Below are 18,151 nucleotides of genomic sequence, written 5' to 3'. Positions count from 1 at the left end.
CACATTGACAATGACATTTAGAATAAACAAAATACACTATGAAAATTTTAAGCTAAAATAGTGTCCAAGTCCCTTTAAGATCGCGCTCAATTTGTATTTATCATAAAAGATTAATCTATATTTACATCTACCAAGTATTATTTCTCCTTTGTCTTGACTAGATTTAGAATTGACTATAAGTTTCTTTTAGAAACTTGTAGTCAATTCAAAGCTCTATAGAAACAGCTAGACTGAAATCTACATGCCCCGTTTATCGATTGGTCAAAATCTACAACGGCTGAAACTGATAAGAAATTAACAGGAATGGAATTGACACGCCCTGTTTATCGATTGGTCGTAGCCAAAAGCGACCTAAGAAAAACCACGGACTGCTCGAAATAATCATAATGATGTTAGACTCAAAGTATCACAGGATACGATTTGGCTGTTTCGTTTATATTATAGCTAACGTACTTATGTACGTTAACAGTAATTTAGTGAACTTTTCATAATCAATTTATTAATAAGTTAAAAGAAAGATGGTAATATAAATGATAAAATGCTTTCTTTGATGATTCATGCAGGTTATGAAGGTAGCGATCATTGCAGAAAAAAAATTATATAACCCGCTAACGCGGGTTACGTATTATTTCTGCAATGTCGCAACCTTCATATCCCGAATGAATCCCCAAAGAAGGAATTTTTTTGTTTAAATAACCACTATCACCAAAAGTGTAAAAGTACTAAAAATGAAAATAAAATAAAATAAAAAGGTCGCAATGATTTAAGCTTCTATTCCTCTAAAAATAAAGTTTTAAATTACTTGTACTCATTTAACAACTTGTTGTTTAGTACCTCCGACCCCCACCCTCAGGAATATGTTTATCACATCGTTTTTAGTGACAGGTTTTAGTCTGAGAACACAGACTAATCATCTAAATCTCCAATAAATGTCTTGAAGAAAATGATATAATCAATCAAAAACCATAAAAAAAAAAAAAAATGAAAAAATACTATTAATTTGGATATGCACTATATCTGACATTTCTTCGATACCAACAACCCAGCCTATTGCCATTTTAATCAGCTTAGTAAAGATAGATGAATCTCTAAAGCCTGCAAATATAATGAACTATGTGAGTAGATTTCAAATTACTGTATTACTTCATCAAAATCGATCGATAATTTATTCTTATCTGTTCTTTTACACACTTGTAAAAGCAAATTTTTAGAATTTTCTCAAACATTTTTGCATAAACCGGTTTATAAGTACATATACCGGTATGTGCATTCGAAATGGACTATGAACTATTAACTTGGAAAAAGCCATAAAATAGAACTTCTTATCAAGACCACATTTAAAATGTGAATTCCACACTAGGTACCGCTAAATCTAAACAAAAGTTAATTATGAAAGAAGTAAGTCTGATCAAATCTCGCGAATATTGATTATTAATCCACTATAAAATACAATTTTCCTATATGCTCTGGAGAGACAACGCTGTTTATATTGTTAGAATCTGTTCTTACTTCTCCCATTCGCAAAATATAACGAATGTACATTTTCAAGCTATTCAATTCGTCTCGGAGAACATGTTTCTTGTTCGTTTCATTTAACTCTTTGTGGCTCTCATGGCTATACATGTGCCTATTGCAAACATTGTATGGACATATTTTTATTCAACTTCAGCAAAGTGCGAAATTCATAGGCAGGCAAATTTTTGATACATATCCTACTATTTGTTATTGTTCATAAATATTTCATGAAGGCCAAAGGAACATAGCATATTGCTACATTATATATATACGAGTGAGTATGACGTACTGTCTTACCATAGAATAATACGTATATGAGGTCCAACTTATTTTGGTACAGTCAAATTCGGTTTACTTTTATATTCTTCAGTTCCACTGTAACCATTGTATTTGGTCATAAGCTCTGTGACTGACAACAGCGTGCTGGTCATCTTTGGTTCCTTTTCTCTTTGGCTGATAATAATTGACTTGATTTTACATATAAGTACTAGTATATCACGTGTAGTTTTCTTTTTCAAAATTTGTAATTCATAAGTTCGAATTCGGGATTTGAAAAGTTTCATCTTTCCAAAAATGTTTAAAACGCATTGTTTTTAGTTAAATATAGTAAAATTTGAAAATTCGAAACCAGTGAAAATATATTAATAGAACTGTGCTTTAATCCACAATATTTACTTTGCCTGTGATAACACTACGTATCGATTTTGTACTATATAACCCATAACTTCAAACGACGCCAAATTGAGGCACCAGTGGGGTTTGCTTATTTATAAATGTACGATGGCTTAAATAAATATAAGTAATAAGAAATCATTCTTGGAATATTATGAGGTGATAATTTCTATCGGGGCGTGATCAAATCTATCATAAAGCCCTTCGAGCTTTATTGGATTTGATCACGCCCTAACCAAAATTATCACCTCATAATACTCAAAGAATGATTAATTATTCCTTAATTAAAATCGACAGATGTCCCATGCAACCTTTAGTTAACAAACCTTAAATTAATATTTCTTTCAAATGACCTTGTCCGTTAAACATGTCCCATTAATAAATTGGTGACAATACTTCACACAAAGGTCATTAGTGACCTTGCCCTATCTGGCCAGTATTTCAGTAGTCCTAGCTGTCCAGTCATCCTTTGGAAGACCCGTGAATATCGTGCACAAATCAAGACAGGAGATCAAATGTCAGGAATTTTTGTTACCATGGTTATCGAATTTTCTCCCACCTATATCTTATGATCTTTTGGTAAGGCTGACATTTGGCTTGCTACACAGTACATTTTTGATAAAAGGTCACCAATTATTTATGATGTAAATTATTTTATATAGAAATACCACTTGAAAGATTTAAAAGTAAGCATACTAAATAAATAGGAAAAGCTCGGGCTCTTCTGATTTTCGAGCTCAAGGTATAATAGGTCACAATGTGTTCTAGATAACTATTGACAAACATGCATTATGTTAAAATTTACACCTAGGTTTGGCTTCTACTTTAAATTTTTTTCTCAAGGTATAATAGGTCACAATGTGTTCTAGATAACTATTGACAAACATGCATTATATTAAAATTTACACGTAGGTTTGGCTTCTACTTTAAATTTTTTTCTGTAAAATAAAGATACACTAGAAAGAAATTCGTTTTCCAATACCTAATTCCAGTTTACCTAATTTTTTTGTGCTGACAAATGTGCTGACAAAGTAATCATTTTATCATCATATCAGAATTTTCGGTACTAGCATTGATTATGCATGGAATGTCTGTGTTTTGGTTTTTATTAACTCAATTTTCCTCTAAGAAGTGCAACTGACTTATCCGATGTGGATATCTCTATCTCTCTCTCTCTCTCTTTAGGAATACAAAATCTCATCACATATATCCCTGATCATTTCCACTAGTTGTGCACAAATTTACAATTACTATATAACAGTTCTTCTGAAGTTTATTTCGAATATAAACAGTTTTTGTACGACACAATCTGATTTTAACAATTATACATTTATGAAATTAATATGCAATTTTAGTGGCAGCTAACTTTGGACGTTTCTTTTGCACGGGAGTATTGGGAATGCTTGATGAAAAGCGAACAGATTTCATACTAACAACCAGAGGGTCTCGTTTATAGCCTTTTGGTGGGTTATTAGACGCTTTAGACGTCGAACTGTGGTTTCGAACTTTCGCCATTTGTGTAATAAATGGAGTGAACTCATCTTCACTATCACCCTGAAAGTCTTTTGGTAAATTAACATCCCCAACTACTTTAATCGATTTGGCATTGGCTTGGTGGTCAGCAGTGGAGGAACGTGACTTGGGTGTGATAGAACGAGGCGGGGTTTTTGACTTCCGGTAGTCTTCTAGTCCCTCTCTCTGAACCTCGCTATCAGGGGTTAGTCTGGGTTTGTGTAATGCCCAGCCCATTTGTAAGTCACTCTGTTCTCGTTTGGTCAGTTGATAGCAAGGTCTCACTGTACTATGGAACACAGGGGCATCATTTTGCTCAACCGCGTCCTCCCATATATTCTTCTTTTTCTTGTTTTTAATTGTAAACGCATCGATAGTACGTAATGTTGAGGGAGTCTTCTGTTTGGATCTGAGCTGATGCATATAGTGTGGAACCTTCTCGTTCTCAAAATGTTCATTGTATTCTTCTTCATCCAAACCCATCGACATTGCTAAAGCCTTCTTTCTCATTTCCGGGGACGGTGGTCGTTCAACTAATATAATGGGATCATAGTTCAACACATGACAAGATTTTACAAATGTCTTCTTTCGTTGGTTCATTTGCAGACTCATGCTTTTAATCTCGTGTTCAATCTTGCGTAGTTCACGAACTAGACTCTTGTCCTTTTTGGAGTTAATTTCAGCAAGAGAATGCCCAAACTTACTAGCACCAGGGTTGCGAGCACAATCTACCGCCTTCTCTCTTTCAAGCATTGACCGCCTAGAAGTGTATCCCCCAAGGTCCATAGTCCTTGATCTGAAAAAGAGGCCGATGTACATCATAAATTTAATAGAACAATATTACGAGAATCTTTCAGGCGAGTAACTTTACCATTTTGATACGGAAGCGATTAACTGATGAATGAAATGTTTTCTTTTATCACTTGAAATATTAAATGAATATCGTCTGTGTCATTAGTTTTGCAAAGTTTGAATTTAGCAAGGATACCATGGCAAAGTTGCATTGGTGCCCTCACCTACAATATGCGTTATATTTTAACTGTACATTTTCTCAGCAGAATGCACTACTGGTATTTAATAATGTCGCCAATCCGAACGAATTTCTCGAAATATCGGTTTGCTCTTGTTTTTCTTTCAATTCTTTTATCTAACCGAATTCTTCCTTAATGAAACAATTCACAGTTTGCATGTTTAAAAGTACCATTTAGTAGTTTGCGTGTGATATATAGTGCATATATGCAATTAATTGATATTTTTTCCTTTGACACACAGATATCGTGTGGAATTTACATGGACAAACTTTGTAAGATATTTCAGTTATGGGAACTTTAAATGCTCAAAAAAGAAGGAGAAGACAAAAACAGCACGATAAATTAAGTCACCAAGACTTTTAAATACCATGAAGAAGGAAAGTTAGACTCCACATTCTTGAGCTATTTGTACAAGTTAAACATTTTGAGTACGTGTAGCGGTCGTTGTTAGCATTGATGACACCGATGATAATACAAGTCAGTTCCTTTAATCTTTCAGGGTTTGATTTGGTTTAGAAAAGAAGGGATTTTAAATATGACAGTACTATCTAATAAAACTGCATGCAACAATATAAACAAGTCATTGATTTTGCTAGGGATACTGATTTGTGAATTTCAATTTTGATACCATGCAACTGTAATATATTTTATTTCATCAAAAGTAGTGAATCTGTCAAAGATTAAAGAACTTTAACTGGGAGTGTTGAAGCATTCTGTATGAAAACAACGTGAAACCATTAAAACAGTGCAGTTCAAGACAGTGGGCTTCAACAAACTGTGTAGACGTTTACCTAGAATCTAGGCAATATTTATCAGATTTCTTAACGATTGGCCCTCAGATCAGTTGTTAAACTGACAATTCACCTGCGAGGAATTCAATACTGAAATAAATATATATCACAGAATGCATATATTTTTCTGTATAAGTAACAACTGATATTGGTTTCTGTGGGTGATTCCTGTCCCTAACCAATTCAGTTAAACTAAGATACATTAAATGGCAGTAAAGTAAATTATCAGCTGAGACATTTGGGTTTCCAACAGCTAAATATTCAAACAAAATCGCTTTGTATGCTTCATATTCATTGTGTTAGGTAAACTTACCTGGGCATCCTTAATCAGATTGTGAAACACCTTTTGAATCAACAGCCTTTACTTCACACCTGTGGAAGAGAGAGTGAGAATGAAAAATGAAGGCGTCAGAGTGGTCCAAGCAACGCCGACAGAAACTTTAGAAAATGTGGAAAACTAAATACAACGTCTATACTCTCACCCATTCTCAAAATCCAGCACACAATGAGTTGGAGGCCAGAATTGTTATCAAGAATTACCTACCAAAACGATACACAGATTGTCTATTTACCAACGGATGAGAAGTTTCTGAATCGATGGCTAGATTTTAAATTGCTGTCAAGCACTCTATGAATGCCCCCGAAACCCAAAAGGTAATTCTTGATATCGATTGAAAATTAACGTCTTTGTTGGAAAATAAGACTGTCATTCAGGTTATTGTGATTCTTGGCTTCAACTTTTCTTTCTAATGGAAGTCGGTACATTTTCTGTAAATATATACTCACTGGGTTTTGGAGTAGACTTCTGGTTTGAGTTTCTCATCCTTGTTTGTCCAATTTTGTCATGAATAGGGTCCTCGTATTAAAACTACAGAAATATAAAAATCATTATCTACAGAAGTATCTGCTAAAGACTATTTAAATGTCATTCATGTGAATTCAATAGATGTGGAGTGCCATTTAGTGTTCGATGGAGGTTTTACTGGGCGCTCGGACATGGACCAATGGGCCAAATCAAATTCTTTTTAATGGATATTTAAAAACTGTATTAATTAATAGTTGGTGAGAGATCTAAATAAATAGAATATATAATGTGCAAGAGAAATATTTACCTTAACAATCATTACACTGAACATCATTTATTTTACAACAATTGATAAACAAAACCTTCTCGTTGGCACTGATGTTAACGCGAGAGCCCGGGTGACCCGGTGTCATTACTGTGGAAGGAGGCCGGAAAACCCCGCCCCCCCCCCAAAAAAAAAAAACCCCCAAACAAACAAACAAACAAACAAACAAAAAACACGTGTCAAAGTCATATTTTTTGAACAAAAGTTATTATTTTCCGAGAAGTCAGGCAATAAACAAATAACGGTGTTATTGAGATGAATATATAGACACAGAAACGTAGATGCACCTACATATATTGATGACAGCAAAACACAGCAACTTTGAAAGTATTCATACGAAGTGGTTATCATGTATCGAATGACAATTATACAGCACATGTTATGCGTCAAACTGTTAATGAAAATATAAAAAATAATAATTATAGATAGTGTTTACGACAATGAGTCATGTAAAACCATTATTAATCCGCAAGGTATTTTTTTGTCTTGCTGCCTTAAAAAAAAACAGAGTGTGAAGAGTCATTGCAAAAGGTGTATAGGGATAGGAAAACACTCTATCTGTACCTGATTTATTACTTAGCAAATTGTTGTATCGATTTGCAATAAATGATTTAGAAGTAAAAGGTACATATTTACCCACGCAATCACTTTTTTCGACTAAAACATTTAAACGTGGTTTTAGTGTATGCTACATGGAACAGTATTTGTGCTCGACTTTTTTTTTTTTTTTACAGAATGATAGTTATTAATTTTTTCATCCTACTTCGAAAAATGTTAATTCAAAGACGACTGAAAAGATATGCAAACTGGTTTGTAAAAAATCTTGAATTTTTTTTAAGAACATACTTATTGGTAAATGAAAACCATAAAAAATGAAAGCTTAAATGACATAACAAGCCATTTACAATGATTAGTGGATCATAAATAGAACTACTTTTATACATGCCATTGTTCATAACATAATAAGACATTGTGTGTGAAATACTATCTGATCTGCGTGTATAAGGTGCTCTCTAGAGGAACATTACTTAGCAGTGATAATAATGCATTGTTTTGTGTGCATCAGTCAGAAGTCGCGATCTCATCTCTAAAGTAAGCAAACGTTGATTATGCTTTTGCATACTAATCCCGAAGTAAAGCTGCGATATTCGATCGATCGGTAACAAATCCGTAGCAAATGTTGACATTTCATTAAAATCCAAATCAATAATACATCAAAGCTATGACGGTGTCTATCTGATGTGCTCTATCAAATGACAAGTTTTGATCTCCCAATGTTCATAGCCTGCAAACACAAATTTCCTGTGCTGATGAAGAGCAGACTAAGTATGGAGAAAGAACAAAAGTATATATCTCGCTATTATCAGCATGATATGCCGAAAATTTCTAACATGATTTGATTGAAAAATAAGATTTTACTGAATGTTAATAACGTACAACAAATTTCTTTACTTGATATATCTTTAAATACATCGTCGTTAAAGAAAATCTTCGATCATTATTTTCTTCCAACTTAAGTTTGGAATATAAAAGGCGAATGAATAAGAGTGAAGTTTAGAGTAAGTCTTATATGAAAAGGTGTGTTGGAAAATTCAAACCTTTTCAATTCCCATTTTACTAACAAAAGCCTGTGAAAAAAGACCTAAAAACAACGTTGTAAAGAAACCAAAATATTGAATATATCATAGCGGTGTGTTGGAAAATTCAAACCTTTTCAATTCCCATTTTACTAACAAAAGCCTGTGAAAAAAGACCTAAAAACAACGTTGTAAAGAAACCAAAATATTGAATATATCATAGCGGCCCGAATACTTTGTTCGTTCCCCACCGTTAATCCTACAAGACAAAAACCTACCTGTGCAGATGACAAACCATTAATATACCCCGATCGACTTAGCCGGTGTACAGCTGTTTGAGTTATATCATGTTTTTTAAATATGTGCACCGCACTTGGAAGGTCTTTTCTCTAAACCTGGAATAAAAAGGACAATGACTCTCTCTTTTCTTTAAAATTTCTACAAGAACTTAAGAAGTTTTACCATAGTTCAATCTTATTACACGCATAACCTGTTGAGGAGGCAATCGCGCATTTCATCATATTAAATTATGTATAAATCTTGTTAAGGGCCAGTGGCAACCTTTAGGGAAACACGTACACTCGGAATTAAACCGAGAGAATAAAAGTCTTGTTTTTTTTGATAAACTAAGCTTTGAAACTCGATAAATCTAAATATGTGTGCATGTTCACACTGCAATTATTAAATAAATGCTGCATTTATAAAAATACACTAAATAGCAATCTCTGAGCATTGTATCTGATTTAATACCCTACCTTGAACTGCGTGATTTTAACCCGTCCGTGTTCAAGGTACATTATATTCCAAATAGATTTTAAATGGGGTGTGCAACTAAATCTATGTACATATTTTGCTCCGTAAATAAGAAAATGAAATAGTCAATAACTTTTGAAAATATTAATGGAAACTCGACGATCAGTTGGGATTGTGAATCGAGATTTAAATACGGTCCTTTTAAACCCCAAATAGAAGTCTCAGGCTTTGCCCTGGGAATTTTTTCATCCTTTTTTTCATCCATTTAAAGACTTGCCCTTTGTGCTATATCAACTGTAACCAATTAGAAATAAAATTCAAATCTTCCTCAAATTGGTACTGTTGTAAGAATAGCACTTACTTTCGATCAAAGCAATTATTTCATGTGCCTGTATTTAATTCTGAAATGTGCGGGCTGGAGGAATAGCAAATAAATACCTATAGATTTTCAATTTTCAGACGTTGTATTAAAACAGTAAAACAACATCAAATGAAAATGATTACTAGTCTCCGTAGTAATGAACCAGATGAATGATACATGTATGCTATTTAAATCTTGGTGTGAATTGCCATCGGCCACAATACTATAGTTATGATCTTAAAACTATATTCAACGTATCTAAGAGTTATGTTTCAGCTTGATTTTCAAATATTTAATTTCAAAAACGTGTCACCCATATTCAAGAAACATGTAAACTGATTTATAAACGTAAATTGTGATTCTTATTCGAAACATGTGATTGTTATTCGATAATTATGTCTTTCATATTCGATAATGTGATTTATATGCGACAGTCACTTGATTTATGTTCGATAATCTCGTGATTAACATTCAAAACATGTGATTCATTTTTTCCCAATCCATTGCATTTGCTTTGCATAATCCAATAAGATGGAGTTTTATATTGTGTCATTTACACAGAAGATCAAATAAAAATCCAAAATGTTGCGTAGGAATGTCCAGATTGTTGAACATGTCTGACACGTTATTGAATAAAAGTTATAATAAAATTTGAGTAGTGCAACGTTTTAAACGCCATACATGTATGTTAAACAAAAATATTTACATCCACCTAGTATGATCATCTCTGTTTCTTAAGAAAATTGATTGCAATTCATAGCTCTATAAAAACCGAAGTCTATACGCCCCGTTTATCGATTGGTCGAAACCTACAGCGACCTAAGAAAAAAACACGGACTGCACAGAAAGTTCATGATGATGTCGGACTCAAATTCCCATTAAGAACAATTTGGCTGTTTCCTTTAGCTAAGGTATTGGTGTATACTGTAAATTTCTTATCAAATGCGAGGAATTTATATCCGCGTAAAATCGCGAGAAGCACCCCTCGCGGATTTTTTAACCTCGCCATTATTTTCAGAGGGTTGAGAACTATAAGAAATATGGATAAATGTTCCGCGTTCGCGATTTTATATTCTCGCGATTTGATACAAAACACCTAGATCGCGGAATTAAGTACTCACGTAATATAAAGAATTTACAGTATTAACAGAAATTTAGTTAATTTTACTTACTTTTTACAATAAATATATTAAATCCTGAAAAGAAAGATGTAAATATACACAATAAAATGCTTTTTCTGAAGATTCACGCGGGCTAGCGTTGTTTATATTTTTTTCTGCAATGCCGCTACCTTCATGTATACAGTCTATCTCGGATGAATCACCAAAGAAATCATTTTATTGTTTTAATAAAACCCAATCGTACAATCTAAATATTGGCAGCAAAAATTTGTTACATATGAAAAGGGTTGCCGCTTATAGCAAAACTGACTTTATTTATGTTAAAAGGCGTTCACGTAATTGTACCCAATTCACCAAACATTTTCTTTCATCTCATGGCTCTTATAATCTTCCTAATTCAACCCGAATGTCCTCTAATTATTTATAACTTTGCTATGCCGTTAACTAGGAACCCAAACAGTTCAAATGAATGCATATTTGCAAATCAGTTTTGATCAAACAATTTCTATTAACTTTGTACTCAGCATTCGAGGCGTACATATTCTTTATAAAGAATTTCTTACATGTTACTTGTAGTGTTTATAATTATCATATAAATATAAGATAATAAATATCTCCGAGGTTTTACCAATTCGCATGTTCAGTAAACCCCAGTCCATTTACCTTTCAATATCATTTCATTAATAATCAACGTGCAACGTTGTTTTTGTAATCAAACGTCGTAGAGAAATATATTTAATTATGCCAGTTTGAGATACATAATATTCCAATTAAAGTTTAGCAATCAACATACGCAGTAACAGCAGATGGCATTGGAAAACTAACTGAAAGTCATTAAAGAAATTAGAAGCTGTCATTCACCGGCGATAACGACAACTGCCATTGCATGAGCAAGTTCTTTTATAGTGTCAATACTACAACCAAGAGCCGGGTGTGAATTCATTTGTACTTATTTTTTTGGAATACACGAATAATAGGGCTGCTATTACATACACCCGTTCTATACAGTGACGATCTTTCAATACCTATTTAACTATTCTTCTAATGATATCTGAACATCCAAAAATCTATAAAATATTGCTGATTTTGTAAATGAAAGTTAATTATTTTGCAGACTTCTGACGCATACATGTCTAAATATATATCTGAATTTAAAGTCTAAATATTGCTGTCAGTTATTAAGTTTAATGTGGTAAGATTGAATCAATTTCTAATTTTCCTTTAATTAAATCTTGTATCGTCCACATTGAAAGGCATTGATTAATTAGGGTTGGAATGGGATTTAGCAGGGACGTATATACGTCCCTGGATTTAGCTTCAGATTAAATGCTCATTCTGACACAATGTCAATACGAGATCCTTCTCCATTCGACATTTCATTTATTATGAACTTCTATGAATACATGTTAGAGCAATATTGAGTAATATAAGTGATAGAGAATGAAAGAGAAACAAAATTGTAATAAAGTTATTTATGGTCAAGTGTATGTTTAGTAAAGAAAATAGATGCATTTCAGTAAAAAATGTATCAACTGATCTGATAAAAAAAGCTTAAAATGTTTTTAAATCTGACATTATTATAGTTTCATGTTAGATATTGAAATCTGCAGATTGGTTTAAACGCAGTTTATAATCCGTTCTGTTACTCTGAACGTTAGCAACACTTGGCAACGGGTAACGCAACGAATTGTTACATGTGCGTAAATTATGCGCATATGGTTCGCCGTAGAATTCACGTTAGCAGTAAAGTTTTCTTTAAAACTAAGACATTCAGTATGATGAAATAAATAGTGTCTGTTTGGAAGGTTGACAATGGTTTTCGAGGGGTGTCAATTTCAACTGTTACCCTCCCAAACAGGCACTATTTATGTGTTATAATTTGTAATAATACATGTATTTAACAGAAAATTTTATGTCCCTTGAGATATCAATATGGATGAATGTACATCACATTCTAAATACAGATATCGTTTTAAAATCGTCAAATTGTACAAAATTTAACCATAAACTGCATTTTAAAAATTCTCATCAATGTAAAACAATGTAAAAAAATTCCAACTGGTTTTGACATTGCCTAGAGATCAGTTGCAACGCTTAATCAGTTATACACATGTACTTTTTCGCTAAATACGCTGTTAGAAATCTTATATAACGTTATAATAATTGTTTTTTCACTGTTAATTTTACTTTTTATTCTGAACGAAATTGCGTCACAATTTGAAGATAACTTTTACCTTCTTCCCCCAATGAGATTCAAAATCGGAGAAATAAGTAGCGAAATGTCTGGGTTTTTGCTCCTGAAGAATTGATGTAGTTCATATCAAGATGTTAGAGATTTAAAAGTACTCACTAATTAAAGATGTATGTTATCACGAACCAGACAGATGGATCCTTATTAAACATTACCCGCTTATTTTCCAAACTAACTGTACAAGAATGTTCCCTTTTGTGTTTAGAATCTTGCATGCAGTTTATTTTTATTTTCTTTCTTTAGTTTAGTTAGAAATAATGATATACATAATGGTCCTAATTATCGTAGCCATGACATGGCCGAACCATTGACGTATTAATGTTTGCATTTTCGTCCAACGTAGGGGTTGTTAAGGGCTTGGTAAGGATAAGAGATTCAAACGAATTCAAACTTCTTTTAGCTTTGTCTTTTGTCGCAAATACGTTTAAATAAAATGAAAAAAAATTGTCATTGCACATCTTTACAAACACAACACATCCCCTTACCAAAGAGGTCAGGCATTTAAAGATTGCAAGGAATCATAACTGTGTTGTCTAGAATATCGTCTACAAGAAATACGATCCTTAATTAGAATATGAACAGTATATACTTTTAAGACTCTTATTTATTAAATTAATATTAATCTTCTTAAAGGAAGACACGGGAGTAGACATGACTCTCCATTTTCTATGACGTCACACTGTATACTCTGAACTTTAAATTATGGAATCTACATCAGTAACTTCAGATTTGAAACCGAAACCGAATTTCAACTACTACCTTTAATATAGAAAGATATTAACGCTCTGGGTCTCACGGGTTAATATAAGAAAATCGAAGTCCATTGTCACGACATGGTCTTAAACATGATACTCCGGCACGCTTAGATCCAACCCACACGAGACATATCCACTATTAAGATATCTCAATGACACACGACATTGTATTGTCACACTTAAGAAATCTGATGTCAACATTAATTCACCCGATGAAAATATACATGTATAATGTACACATGATATGACAACGATTAATTTATCTGATGTGCACATGATATTACCAAGATATATTTATCTAATGTACACATGATATTACCACGATATATTTATCTAATGTACACATGATAATTACAAGATAATTTTTATCTGATGTGCACATGATATTACCACGATATATTTATCTAATGTACACATGATGATTACAAGATAATTTTTATCTGATGTGCACATGATATTACCACGATATATTTATCTAATGTACACATGATATTACCACGATAAATTATCTGATGTGCACATGATAATACCACGATATTTTTATCTAATGTACACATGATATTTACAAGATAATTTTTATCTGATGTGCACATGATATAACCACGATATATACACCTAATTTACACATGATAATACCACGATGAATTTATCTGATATGTACCTGATATTAATGACTCAATCAAGAAAGGGGTTCCCGGCCTGTAGAATTATTCTGTGGCTCAAAGAAGGTTGACAGGGTTTTTTGAAAGTATAAAAACAAAGTGATGAACCACTTAATACAATGTATGTACATCTTTATCACTGAATATTAATTACTAATCAATTTTTAAAAAAAATCCCTGAAAGATGGATACATTTAGGTAGATTCTGGTTTGAAAAATATGAACAAATGCTAAATGACTAGAACTATCAATATGAAAAAAATACTTAAATTAGAAACATGTACATGTATAAATAAAATAAAATGTGTATTTATTAGGAAAATCAACAAAAAGTAATTGAAACAGTAACCAGGTTAAAGCTTGTCAAAAATCTCCAACAATGTAGAACACCTCGATTTTATGCTTCATTTCTTATTCGAATCTTTTACTAAGACATTAAAGAAGAGCAGAATCTACAGAAAGATAACATCACTTCAAAACATAGCGGACTGGAGATTGTTCTTCTTTGATTGCACTACATTAATGTTATTTTGACATGACATCATTCCGGTGTTTTGCACTCTAAAGTTGGAAATGGACTCATTGCATATCACCTTGATACTTTTACACCGTGATTTGGCGCAGTCGGGAGTCGGGATCAAGTCGCAAGAACCCACTAAGAAACTGGTATATCTATTATGACGAAGCCAGAGTTTTATGAACTCATATAGTGTGTTGTTTATTTGGACATCTTTCTTTATTGTATTATTATTTTTGATCTTTATGTAAAGAAGATTTGCTAAGAAATGATATGTAACAAACGTGCTAAAGTAGTACCGACTTAAAGAATGATCTACAATGCCACTTTAGACATGGTTAAAATAGATAAACATGTTGATTCACAAGATTAAAATATTGGCATCAACGGTGCCATATGCATTGCTTATAAACAATATTTAGATAAACCTTGCACTCCTGTTTCTTTTACCTTAAGCAATTGGACACCCGTCGCTATGGCAACATTCTGAAAGATTGGTTGGTAATCAAGGGCGGTAATGAGTTGTTAATAGAACGTTAACAATGCTATTACAGATAAAGATAGGACCAGAAATCCAAGGATGCCTTAAAAACAACTTTCAAGCACGCAAAAATTACCATTGTTGTGTGTGCAAAAATCAAGTCTCAATAGTTCGAACAGATAAAATGTAAAATAAGCGTTATTTACGTCAGTATATGTAACACAGTGGTTTAATCTTTTGAATAAACAACGTTTCTCTAATTAAGACTTTGATGTTACGTGCAGTTACGAAGGTAGTGAGCACTACAAAAAAAATATATATAATTCTGCAACACCTATATAACCAACGTGAAACATCAAAAACAGTATTTCATAGGTTTTCTCTATCTTTTTATATTTTCATTATTATGCTTCTTCAACTTGCTATAAACTAGCATTATTAAAAAAATATCGATGATATACATGCAAATCAACACGTTACACAGAAGGAACAGCCAATTTTCCATACATGTGAATTTTAACTATTTTAGGAGTCTGATGTCAGCCCGTGCAATTATATAGAGTATGTGCTCTCGATGTAGCTAAAGGTTAGATTGATCACGAAATAATCCAAGTAATTGTCAATGTCAAAGGTATAAAGCAAGACACCAAACGAACGATGCATACATTATTTATTTAAAAAAAAACTAAACTATGCAGTTGAAGGTCTTTTTAAAAAGTAAATGAACTGTGTATAATAATACCTTGACTACTGCATATTTTCTAAACTGGGCCTTCATTAAACATATAAACCTAAACTTTCCTTTTCTGTAGAGAATCGATCGATACACTGTCTTAACGATATTGACTATTTGAAGATCTAACAATTACAAAAGAACATAAAAACAAACATTCATTCAGAAAGGAGGAAAATTCTTAATTAAAAGTCTGTCAAACGCTTCAGAATATTGAGAAGAAAATGAGTGAATACAGGACCCTAAAAAACAGGAAACTTGCTAAAGTTTGATTAAAAAAATATCAAAGAAACATGACGACATCAAAAGCTATGAAGTGAAATGTATATGGATTGTTCTTTTGAAATCTTTACTTCCAAAAGGGACACAATGTAAATCAACAAAAAGTGCATTAAGTGTTTATCAATTTCAAAGATTCTGTTTTAATATAAATACAGTGAAAGAACTTTTGCAACTAAAATTATTGTTTTTCAAAATCTACATAGCAAATAAAAGTTTACTCCATAAACGTTGACTGATAAAAAATTATATTTATTCTTTACAAATATAGCAGGAACATTGCAGATGTTTGTTTAGATGGAACGGCGAATTCCTGCTGGCATAAAGAGGCTGAAATTTTAAACACAAATATTGCTGCAATAAGTGACTGTTGACTAATATTGAAACACTGTCTAGGAATTTTATGTTCCAATTAAAAAACACTTTTACACTTTATCCTCAACAAAGTGTATAAGGTTTTTTAAGAAAAAATATTGGAACCTAAATAATTTCTTGATCAGATTTTCAATATTAGCTACTTGAACCATAACATACATGTATATTTTCATCCAATGAATGACACCCCCCCCCCCCCCAAATACAATTGTGTTTAATACACCCATGAAAAGACCGCATCTAACTACTCTATATATACATGTCCATGATAACATTACGAATCAATGTTGAAGCTTAATAATTTCATAAAGGATGAGCGACACAAAATGGGCCTGTCTAATACCATAACAAAAATAAAACCGTTTTGGCTGCGCCGCGTAGTAATACATAGCATGTGATCAATGAATAAAATAGTGGTTTTAAAATGTTGTTTTAAAGTGTTAAATTGGAAATGTTACAAATATAAATAGAACCATTTTAACAAGAGCTTGGACTTTGGGTAGTTTATTCTAACAGCAATGTGATGTAGGCCTGTCTATTTCATTGTAGGCCACTCAGTCATGGCTCTTTGAAATCAACAGGTTTTGTCTGGCTTTTGAGCGAAAACTACGCAATCGGTGTATATTTCGCTTGAAACCTGCGTCATTTTTTCTTGTTTTGACGCAAGAAATAGATAGATACATCTTAATGAAAGTCCAAGGTCTTGTTAAAATAGTTCTAATAAGAAATCATTCTTTGAATATTATGAAGTATTGATTTTGGTCGGAGCGAAAATATTTCAAATATGCTGAAATAATTTTTTGTGCTTATCAGAAAAATTATGGGTGGATAAAGATGGTGGTTTGGGGGGGGGGGGGGGGTGTACCAAAATAGGCCCTATCCGAAAACTTACCCGTACCTCTTGCCACTAAATTGTTCACCAACCCCCCCCCCCCCTCCCAACTGTTTCTTTTTTCTTATCACAGCTTTGTCTAAATATACTAGAAAAAAATTGTATAAAAATTTGTGATTTGTCTTAAGCATTTCACAGTGTGTCATAAAATATTTTCCTTTTTAAATCTTAAGTATTGACATGCATCGTAAAGCTCATATAAATTTTACATCTGTTATTGTAAGGGAAAGTTAATTTTTATGATTTGCTATCAATTTTATGATACGTCAATGCTTTTGTGTGACAGGGTTCAGTTCTTGGCCCACTACTCTTTCTGATTTATGTCAATAATGTTTCATAGTATTTTCTTTCACTTTGTAGATTGATTATTCCGTAAAAGGGTTCTTAAAATTACACGAAATGAGTTGTCTTGAAATTTATAAAACACCTACTATTGTATAAGATTTCTTCATTATTGTGTCTTTTTCATCCTTTTTCCAGATTCTGATAAATTACCTTGACTATTACTACCTAAATTTTAAATAGAGTGTCTAAATACATATGATCAGACATAATATACATTTATATATTTGCTATGCCAATAAAATAATATTGACAGTTGACAGTGACCCATCTGTATTGTACATAAACCATACAAATGCATGTATGTTCATGCAAAAAAACCCCACAAAAACCTGTGAAAATAAACCTATCAAGTTTTTCTTGTAAAACGGCAAGTTACATGTTTTAGTTTCTATCTCTCA

General features: G+C 32.5%; 1 protein-coding gene across 4 annotated transcripts; it reads right to left on the bottom strand.

The window, feature by feature from the left end:
- Positions 1-3,447: 3,447 nt before the first annotated feature.
- LOC105342252 (uncharacterized) lies at positions 3,448-9,133 on the bottom strand. 4 transcript variants are annotated; one of them, XM_034448150.2, is made up of 6 exons: positions 8,984-9,133; positions 8,507-8,623; positions 6,943-7,042; positions 6,308-6,389; positions 5,835-5,893; positions 3,448-4,495 (listed from the first exon to the last, which is right to left on the bottom strand). In XM_034448150.2, the coding sequence occupies exons 5-6, from the start codon at positions 5,840-5,842 to the stop codon at positions 3,526-3,528; spliced, it is 978 nt and encodes a 325-aa protein (XP_034304041.1). In that variant the 5' UTR covers positions 5,843-5,893; positions 6,308-6,389; positions 6,943-7,042; positions 8,507-8,623; positions 8,984-9,133; the 3' UTR covers positions 3,448-3,525. The 4 variants fall into 4 exon arrangements, with proteins under 4 accessions (XP_034304041.1, XP_034304042.1, XP_011447430.1 ...); XM_034448151.2 differs by lacking the exon at positions 6,943-7,042 and adding an exon at positions 5,522-5,611; XM_011449128.4 differs by lacking the exon at positions 6,943-7,042.
- Positions 9,134-18,151: the final 9,018 nt, after the last annotated feature.

The sequence above is a fragment of the Magallana gigas genome, chromosome 2 (genome assembly GCF_963853765.1).
Source record: "Magallana gigas chromosome 2, xbMagGiga1.1, whole genome shotgun sequence".
NCBI classification, from domain to species: domain Eukaryota; kingdom Metazoa; phylum Mollusca; class Bivalvia; order Ostreida; family Ostreidae; genus Magallana; species Magallana gigas.
This window is presented reverse-complemented; position numbering and strand designations above follow the sequence as displayed.